Source organism: Enoplosus armatus, chromosome 15, assembly GCF_043641665.1.
Source record: "Enoplosus armatus isolate fEnoArm2 chromosome 15, fEnoArm2.hap1, whole genome shotgun sequence".
Taxonomy (NCBI): domain Eukaryota; kingdom Metazoa; phylum Chordata; class Actinopteri; order Centrarchiformes; family Enoplosidae; genus Enoplosus; species Enoplosus armatus.
Window position 1 is genome coordinate 20,300,474 of NC_092194.1, and position 9,627 is coordinate 20,310,100.

General features: G+C 40.2%; 1 protein-coding gene across 2 annotated transcripts; it reads left to right on the forward strand.

The window, feature by feature from the left end:
- Positions 1–2,877: 2,877 nt before the first annotated feature.
- Positions 2,878–9,307, forward strand: cdca4 (cell division cycle associated 4). Of its 2 annotated transcripts, none has more exons than XM_070920275.1 (2): positions 2,878–2,984; positions 6,677–9,307. In XM_070920275.1, exon 2 carries the CDS (start codon positions 6,686–6,688, stop codon positions 7,604–7,606), a length of 921 nt encoding a protein of 306 aa, XP_070776376.1. In that variant the 5' UTR covers positions 2,878–2,984; positions 6,677–6,685; the 3' UTR covers positions 7,607–9,307. The 2 variants fall into 2 exon arrangements, with proteins under 2 accessions (XP_070776376.1, XP_070776377.1); XM_070920276.1 differs by lacking the exon at positions 2,878–2,984 and adding an exon at positions 6,257–6,360.
- The last annotated feature ends 320 nt before the right edge of the window (positions 9,308–9,627 follow it).

The following is a 9,627-nucleotide window of genomic DNA, read 5'->3' on the forward strand; positions in this document are numbered from 1 at the left end:
ATATTTATTTATAAAGCACATTTAAGACCTCATCTTGGACTCTAAGTAACTAAAGCTTGGGCTTTACGGTTTTCTGACATTTTATAGACAACAGTTGATCAATAATGGAAATAATTGTCAGTTGCATCCCTGCCTAGAGCATTTACGTGTCTCACAGTCCTCCAACAAGCAGAATTTACATATCAGACCGTAAGCAGGAAAATGAAGGCACTGCTCTTCCAGTCTAACAGTCTTTAAACTGCAGTCCGTTTCACTGCACTCTCCACTGCTGACATGAGAAACAACTTACTATCTTTATTTTATTGTCAGGGTTCACGGATCATGTCCATATTGATGCATTAGCAGCTTGCTGAAGCCCCATGTTGTGAGGTTTCATTGTCTGACCTTAAGCAACACCCCCTCTAGGTTTGGTGTGAAGGATAATTACTGTACCTATGAGATCCCAGATCAGCAAAGAAATCGAATCAAATGTTTTTTGGCTCAATCCCAATCTTCCTAAAACATTTAAAATCTATTGTTAGGTTTCTGAAATACATCGTTAATAGGAAGGCAGATTAAACTACTTACCAAGAGCAAAAACAAAAAATCTTCATGGCAGAGGTAATGAGCATCACTGGCACCAATAATTACACCAGTCAGACTCAAAGGGTGTTATGTGTGGTAGTCTTGGCATTAGAGAGGAAAAAGAAATACTGAAAAGACTGACGGTGGCTGCTAAACGTGTCAGTGACTAGTTGCGTAAAAGGGAAAATTCAGGAAGAAATAAACATACTAGAATTTGATACTTAATTCAACTTACAATATGAGCTTTGACTCTATAAAGGGGAATACACATCAGTCCCAGTTAACATCTGCAGTTAAAAACATGTGGAGACACAAAAATGACACCCAATTGCATGTAGACTTCAGCTATTTGTAATCAGTATACATAAATTGGTCCATAAATTACTGAGAAAATCTGCATTTATCTGTTATTGACTCCTTAAAGTAGTATTCAAATGTGTGGTGAGTGGTGACATTATTCACCCTTTAATCATTACAAACTGTGTGCCTTCTCCCTAATTATTTCTCCTCCGTGTCCTCTCTTTTCACTCAGGCTTCTCTGTCCTGGACCATCATCCGTCCTGGGACCTCTCTCTCTCTCCCCTGGCTGTCCGTGCCTCATTCCAGATGTTTTGGATCCAGATCTTTGTCCTCCAGGAGCTTCAGCCTCTCTCTCTCTCTCTCGTGTTTTTTATAGTCTGTCCTCTGTCCAGGTCTCCATGGTGGAGGAGGTCATGTGGCTCAGGTCCGTTTGACGACACCTGAAGTTGCTCAACATCCTCCCAGATCCTCTTCATATATGTTTACAATCTATCTATAATTTCGAGATCATGATGTCCACTGTAATTTTATGTTGATCTATTTCGAACACACAACGTCTATTTCCTGTCTGTCCGTCCCGGATGAGGGATCCCTCCTTGGTGGCTCTTCCTGGTGTTTCTCCCTTTTTTCCCTGGTGGAGGTTTTTCTTGTGTTGGTTTTCCTTATCTGAATCAAAGGTCCAAGGATGGGGGGTGTTGTATGTTGTACAGATTGTAAATCTCTTTGAGATAAATTTATGATTTGTGATATTGGACTATACAAATAAAATTGACTTGACTACTGTGGTGTGTAAATTATAGCCTACAGTTGACCATCTCAATGCCACAAAGTCTTTATTTATCACTTTTCAGAGGGAAATATTGTTCTTTTTACTATTTTTATCTGACAACTATATAGCTACTTTACAAATTAAGATTTTACATGCAAAACATATGAAGAGTTTGTCAAATATGATGCATTGTTACAGATTATGCAACTGTATATAACATTAGCCCCACCTCCACAAACTACTACAATAAATTCCTATTTTCACATTAATGCATCAGCAATAACAATCTAATAATATAATATATAATAGTATAACACTGCCGAGGTAAGTTTTTCTGCATTTATTACTTTTGATACTTTAAGTACATTTTGCTAATAATACTGGCTTTAACTTGTAATGGTGTATTTCTACAGTGTGTCAACAATTTAAAAATACAAATAAATGTCCTTTAAAAGTATTATCAACAAAATACACTAAGTATAAAGGTGAAGTGCTGATGTAGCTGGTCGAGTTGGAGCTAACTTGAACTACTTTCTGTAGAGTTTCACTGGTTTAATTCAGTGGTTCCCATCATGGGGGTCGGGCCCTTATCACAAGACAAATCTGAGGGGTCATGAGATGATTAATGGGAGAGGAAAGAAGAAGCCAGTTGAACCGTTATTTAAATGGAACCATCTGAGAAGTTTAGAGGGGGAATCACTCTTTGGTGGAAGTGCTGACAACTCATAGACATCTGAAACCTGACAACGGCCCCAACTAGTCACTGCTGTTCGTAAGGGGCCACAAGCCTTCTCTTAAACAATGCACTGGATTGTGTGAGCTTAATGTGTGTTTATTTAATCAAAAATTCTTAATCTGAAGAAAGAAACTGAAAAGAAATAGTGGAGTAAAAAGCACAACATATCAGCAGGAGATGTAGTGGAAATTACTTTACTTTAATGAATAATTCCTCCACCACCAATTATTTGTTTGTTTTTCTTTGATTAAAAAAGGTAAGTAAATGTAAAATGGAGTGTATCTGCAGACCGAATATCCAGATTAACTTGTGACCTTTTATTTCTTGTTCTCGATGCCAACCACAGGCTTTCACTTGTTTGTCAAATTAATGCATTAGGAGGAGAGAAAACCAGGGAGAAATCATTAGAGAGGAATCCCAGGCATATGGCTGGCTTTTGTCGGCTCCCCTCCCCCTCCCTTCCTTCCCTCCTGCCGTCCGCTCCGCAGCAGCAGCAGGACAGAGGTAGCTCAGTTTTTGAAGCCGTGGCATGAATGATCTCATCTGAACCTGATCTCCGCTTTCCCTGCCGTCGATCCTATGACCGAGACGGGAATAAAATAACACAAACACGAGGTGAGTACAGCTACCCGGCGATAGTCGTTTTAACCAGGCACCCGGGTGACCGTTTGTTGTTTTTAGGAACTTAACAGCCCAGCCGCGGCGAAAACTCTTGTTTTTGGCTAGAAAGGAGGAAGGACCGCGGAGGATGTGTGGGTGGGCGCTTTTGGCTAATTAGCTTTACGCTTGCTAGCATTCATTTTTTTGGGGGGGAGTGAGAGGAAATGGCCAAAGAAGGCCGAACTGAAACGAATGCCAACCGTTTTGTACCTCCACTGAGGCATCATTTTTCCGTTTCACTGAACACCTTAGCCCAGTTAGCTAGCGCCAGCTCATAAGCGTAAAGTCAGATCCGTAGCATAGCTAGCCGGCTAGCTGTTAGCTACTAGCGCAAAATGGCCTCATTGTCGCTCGGTAGCTGTGATGCTGAAAAGACAAAGCATGCGGCAGTCACGGCCAACAGCTCCGGACCGCTCTGTACAGCGGCGGTAACGGCTATAATATGGCGGCTTATAGTGGTTACATCACATTTTTTTGATGGGAAATGTGAAAATGAATGCCGCCGTGTTGTAAGTTTATTTATTCATTTAGTACCACGGCGTGCTGTGAAAGTGCTGGGTTTCAGTGTGCAGTGGGGGATGGGTCATGCTAGGAGCCATTGACGTAAAGCGAGGCTGCATTTTGTTTGGCTTCTGGCTCCTAGCATAATACAACACAAGAGCTCAGTTTAGTAGTAATGTTTTATAACACTGTATTTAGTAGCGCTGTCTGACATATACATATATACTTGCGTAATACTACTATCTCACTCAATACTACTTGCGTAATATTAACGAGGTGATCTTTTTTTTTTTTTTGCACTTGATTATTCATTTCCTGATATCTGCTAGACAAGTTTTTGAACACCCCATGTTTCAGCATTTTCCTGTTAAATCTTGTTTAAAAAAGTGACTTAATGTATTGCCCTTTTAAAGAAGAGCATAACAGGCATGCTTAAATCAAACTGTTTTTTTTATGATTTGATTGTTGAGTGAAAATGATCTCAATCACTATTAAGCATCTATAGCAGACAAAATATGTCATAATTTCAATATATTCTATAAATGTATGCTAGCAGCACTGTTAATGATGGGTGCGTAGAATAGCACAATCAAGTTTAAATGTTTAGAAATAGAGGGTTTTGTTTACTTTTTTGTGTTTTCTTTCAGGGGTTCTTGTAATTGTGTCCATCGGTTTTGGGAACTTTTGGGGGACGTTCTTAACATAATTGATATCCTTGTTGATTAAGAAAATAAAAGTAGCACTATTATCTGAGATTTTGGTAATTAATATATCCTTATTCATTCATTTCTTTTACATTCTGTAGGTCAGATTTTTTTGAATCAGTTGCACGTTTGTCTGCTACAGGTGCAAGATCAGAATGATCAATATAAAATCAAATTTCAAATCTTTTTTAACAAAGATAACAAATATTGACCATTCTCTGTAGATTTATATTTACAATTAAATCCTTGAGATTTAACCCCAAAATGCTAAACTAAAGGGTGTTCAAAAAAACAGATTTATCAATATACCTGTAAAAAAAAAAAAAAAAAAAAAAAGTTCTGATATGTCCAAAAGTGTTTTTTAATTCTCTGTGCAGTGTGCTTTCTCTCAGGTTGTAGGTCTTCCTGGTTGAATTTCATTTTCTGTTTACATTTTTTTTTACACATTGTTGTTTTCCTTCAGGGAGATAGTTCTCTCTAGTGTCTCTTGTTTAACAGGGGCCAGCCACAAATGCACTACACAAGAAGACAACATATGTCCATAATTGTTTTCTCACCCTTTGTATTTTAGATCTCCGGGTACCTTCATAAATGACTTTTTTTCCTATTCTGTCCACTGTCAGGAAATGTTATTCTGTATGCAAGCGAGGACTCAAAGACCTTTTTACGTTAGAGCCACTTCTTTTTTTGGTATGGGTTATATGGTGCTGATTCCAGATCATTCATCTGATCAATCAGGTGAAGACAGTAGCTGTATTTTAATCCCTTTTTCTCACTTTATGTCAGGTTTTCATGTGTGTAAAGAAGCACAGTACCTCCCTCTATTGAAGGTTGAAGTAAAAGAGCATTTACAAGCAATTCCTAATTAGAAATCACTCAATTTTTGGATTACATGTTTGATTATATGTTGATCAAATGTAAAATGTTAAATAATAATCTTTTTTGTCATCCCAGTTTTTTGGCTGTTAAATCTTGCACAATGTGTTAACTGTAAGATGGTATGTAATTTGCATAGATCATAGGGCCTGAGTTTTTTCTGGCATCATAAGATGAAAACTTAAAGAAAAACAAATTCTGCTTTGTTGTTTGCGGACATGAATTGTGACAATAACAGCAGTGTCCAGTGCATTTAGTTTCATCTTGGTTTCCACAGAAAAGTGGGCAGCTTTTGTAAAATTGTTAACAACTCTTTGCTGTTTGATTTCTATGCTGTAAACCCTAATGCTATGCTTTTACAGTCCAGCATGTATCAATACTATTGTCATTGTACCCCTGGTTTTACTTTTTGTGATTATTTTGTAAAAAATGTATCACAGATAGAAATTTGAAGCAAGTGGATTCATTCACCCAAATGCCCTGCCCACAGGTTTTTACACAGAGGAGACACAGCTGGACACTGCACACTATGTTTCTGTCTGATGGAAAAATTAAATGCCACAGGCTGCTGTTCAGAGCTCAGTCTCCTTATTTACTTGCATCTCGTTTATTTTGGGGAGTCAGAGGGCCTTTAATGTTGGCAGGAGTGTTGTTTTGTTCCTGTAAGACATCTGTGTGTTCCAAACGGTGTGTAATAAGGAAGTTGACTCTACTTTTCTTCCCCTCCCTCAGTGAAGAGAAAGTGAAAATCTTGTTCTACTAGTTTTTGAAGCGTGTCGTGTGTAGACCTGGAAACCTGATATCCCTTGTAAATATTAGTGGTTCATGGTGGTATGTTGTATTGTGAATATTGTAAATGCTATTATTTTCCACATTCTTATCACTTTTACCCCTTAAAAGCACCATATTGATTAGGATATTTTCTTGATCACAGGTGGCAGTGGGAAAGAATCTAAGTGCACTGATCATGTAACTTGAGTGCTGTTTTTGTTTTCTGACAAAGGTCTCTCTAGTCTGTGCTTACTTTGATGCAGCGTCGGCATTTAGTTGGTAACCATGCTATTTTCGGTGGCTCAGTGGTCTGTTAAAAGTGTGGTTGTTCCGCCCAGCAGGAGTCTTGCCTCAGACTGGCCTAAAATGGGCAGAAATGGTGCTGAACAAAAGCTGCTTGTCGCTCGTACAAAAGTACTTGAAGCGTTGCAGCCGGGACCAAGCTGCATTGCTATTGCCTGTGCCTCTCAACAGGAAAGGTATAGCAAACTTTAAGAACAAGACTACAACAAACAATTTACTGTTTACTGTAGTTCATAAAGAGTTTAAACTTGTAGAGTTTATTGATAAAGTCACAGCTGCTGTTGAGCAGATTGTAGCCCTAGCTCACCACATAGCCTCATTACATCACACATTTACGTAATTAATTACATGGCACTTATTCTTTTCACTATGATTTTAGCTAGTGAAATTCTGAACAGTAGGCATTTTGTGTTTGTCAGTGTGATAAATTAGTTCAGATGAGTGTTGCCGTTGATGTCTGACTGTGTCTCTGTCTCCTCGCCATCACCACAGAGAGACAACATGTTCCCGAAGGGTACCAAGCGCAAGTTCTCAGACTCCGGGGAGGAGCCGGTCTCCAGCGGTGACCAGGGCCCAGCAGCTTCATCTGCGGTGGCTCGGACGCTGACGTCCTCTTACAGCCTGCAGCGGCAGTCGCTTCTTGACATGTCGCTGATCAAGCTGCAGCTCTGCCACATGCTGGTGGAGCCAAACCTGTGCCGCTCGGTGCTCATCGCTAACACGGTGCGGCAGATCCAGGAGGAGATGACCCAGGACGGCACCTGGCAGATAATGACCCAGGCCCTGGCAGCCGCCCAGTGTCCCGCCGACCGCCTGGTAGCCACCGAGGTGCTGTGCCGGCAGACGGACGCAGCAGCTCAGGCCGGGCAGAGCCCGAAACCTTTCTCAGTGGTTGGTCTGGAGGAAGGCTACCACGCTGAGGAGGTGGTGATGGAAGGGGACGTGGAGACAGAGGTCACCATGTCCACTTTGTCGCCCGTCTCCCCCCAGCTGTCCTCTGCTTCTTACCTGGCAGGTCCCTTTGGCATGGGACCCTGCTGGGAGGAGGAAGAGGAAGACGGTGAGTGCGAGGAGGACGAAGAGGAGGACAGCGAGGAGTGTGTGTCAGAGGGAGAGGAGGGAGACCGGGACCACCTGAATGCAGACTCCAGGACAGGGGAGCAGGTTTTTGGGACATTTGAGATCAAGCACCCGGCGCCGCCTCCTGACCCTGCGCTCGAGGAACTGTTTTCAGACGTGGACCCGTCCTACTATGACCTCGATACGGTGCTGACAGGCATGCAGAGTGCCCCAAAGATGGGGCCTTACGATCTGCTGGAGAGCCTTTCCTCTCACGGGCCGACGGCCCTGAGCTCCAGCTCGAGCTGCAGGTCAGACCTGAATGAACTGGACCACATCATGGAGATAATAGTGGGATCCTGAAACTCAGAACATTCCTCTGGCCTGTACTGATCCCTCAGACTCTTTCCAGACTATGCACAGTACACATGTGCATGTTCTGTATGTGGTATTGTTACACATGGAGATTGTTGGAGGTTTTGGGACAAGGTGGGAAATTAACAGCAAGCCAAGTAGATTTTGGGATCGGCTGTTAGAGGTGTAGTTAGTCTGCTCTAACGGCCACTTAGGCAAGTCGGCAGCTGCTGTTGGGACCTTTTATTCAAAAAATGTAATTGGCAGTTAAAGTAGTGAGGGTGAAATTTATGAATTTTGGGATTCACAAGCCACCCTGGCCTGTGGGCGAAGCAGTTAGTTTCCTACTTTGTTGATGAAATCCGAAACTTGACAATATCTGTGAGAGGGCAAAGATAATTACCTATACCATGATGCATTCTTATTTACGTACTTTCCATGTTTACGTCTGTCATACATTCTGTCATACTAGCTCCTTCTGGTCGTATTCTTCTCTGCCATTTTGTCCATTTCTATTTATTGTTACATGGACTGAGGAACAATTCATCACACTACATGCATCAGAAACCAGAACAAATTGTAAATCCAAATCTATGAATCAATGCATATTTTCCTAAAGATTTGAGCAATTATGAATGGAATATATGTATATGTACGTATGTGTATATAGAAATATATTTTTTGCATTATACAGCTGGGGGATTTTTCAAGTATCATTTGATATTATTATTATTTTTCCCTCCCAAGCGGTTTTTAAGATTTTAATGTAGCCAGACTCGAGACAGTGTCTTCCCATGGTTTGGTATAACAAGTCGACTGTAACAGGTGTCAGGACTGGCATCGTCACACTTTATAGGCGCTGTTCTTTCATTTTCTCAAAGCTTTATGCAGGGCAGGGAATTTACTGCCAGCCACCAACCACACGCTGGTTAACATTTGACTCTTTCTGGTAAGTTTACAGGATCCAGTGGACAAATTTAAGTTTCCTGCCCTGTTTTACACACACAGATCTAATAACAATAATAACTGCTTTTCCTAAAGCATTTGGAGAAACCACGGGGTGATAACTGCATCAAGAAGCCATATTTCTTTCTCTCATTTGTTTGTACAACAAATGAGGAATTCTGTGTGTTAACCCAATCTAATTTATTGTTGTTTTATTTATTGTATTTATTATATCTAGGTACAGACATGCCACATTGACTTATCAAACAAACCATGAGGCCCAATGAAATTATATTTATCCAAATTTTGCCCTCCGTTTTGAATGCAGTACCTATTTATTCCTCACATTTTTTTATTATTATTATTAGTAATAATAATAACCGGGTTACTATTCAAATCACTATGCAGCTCTGTCATACGTGTTTCAAAATGATTGTATGCGACTCAAATGTCCTTTAATTCCTTTATGCAAACAGTTGCCTTTCTCCTAAAGATGTGGAAAAATCAAATGCATTTTTCAAAATTGTTCCTTATCGTGATGAAGAGATTAACTCAGGCAAACAAAATGTATTGACAAAAATACAGTATTACGACACGCTTAATACCTTACCACAACACTCCTGAAGGATGTCACTCTGGTCTGAATGGGAGCTAGAACTTCAAAGACTAATTACCGTTGTAAAATGTATGCATTTTTTTATATTAAGGAAAAAACATTGTAGCATCTTTGTAAATATTTTTTATAATAAAAGGTGCAACTATTGATTGTGTGGTGTGGGTTGGATCACTTCTTTTTGTAATAGGTATGAACCGTTTCCTTTTCTGCAGAGGTTTGTTGTTTTAACTGCTTTTATCATAGACCTGTATTGACCTTTTGGATTTGGGTGAGCTCAAAAGAGAAGGCTGGTAATATACAGTAGATATTTCTTATTGTCAACAATACCAATGAAAAGACCAAAACCAACATTACGTGACTTCTTTTCAATACTTTGGTGACTTCCTTATCCTGTCTGTGGCACTCAGCCCCAAGCCCATTCATTTCTACTGAAGACAAGTCTTTAAAAACGTGTCACAAATATATAATT

Bases quoted from the DNA above. Each gene is read 5' to 3' on its own strand.
- cdca4 (XM_070920275.1), top strand. From the start codon at position 6,686: ATGTTCCCGAAGGGTACCAAGCGCAAGTTCTCAGACTCCGGGGAGGAG.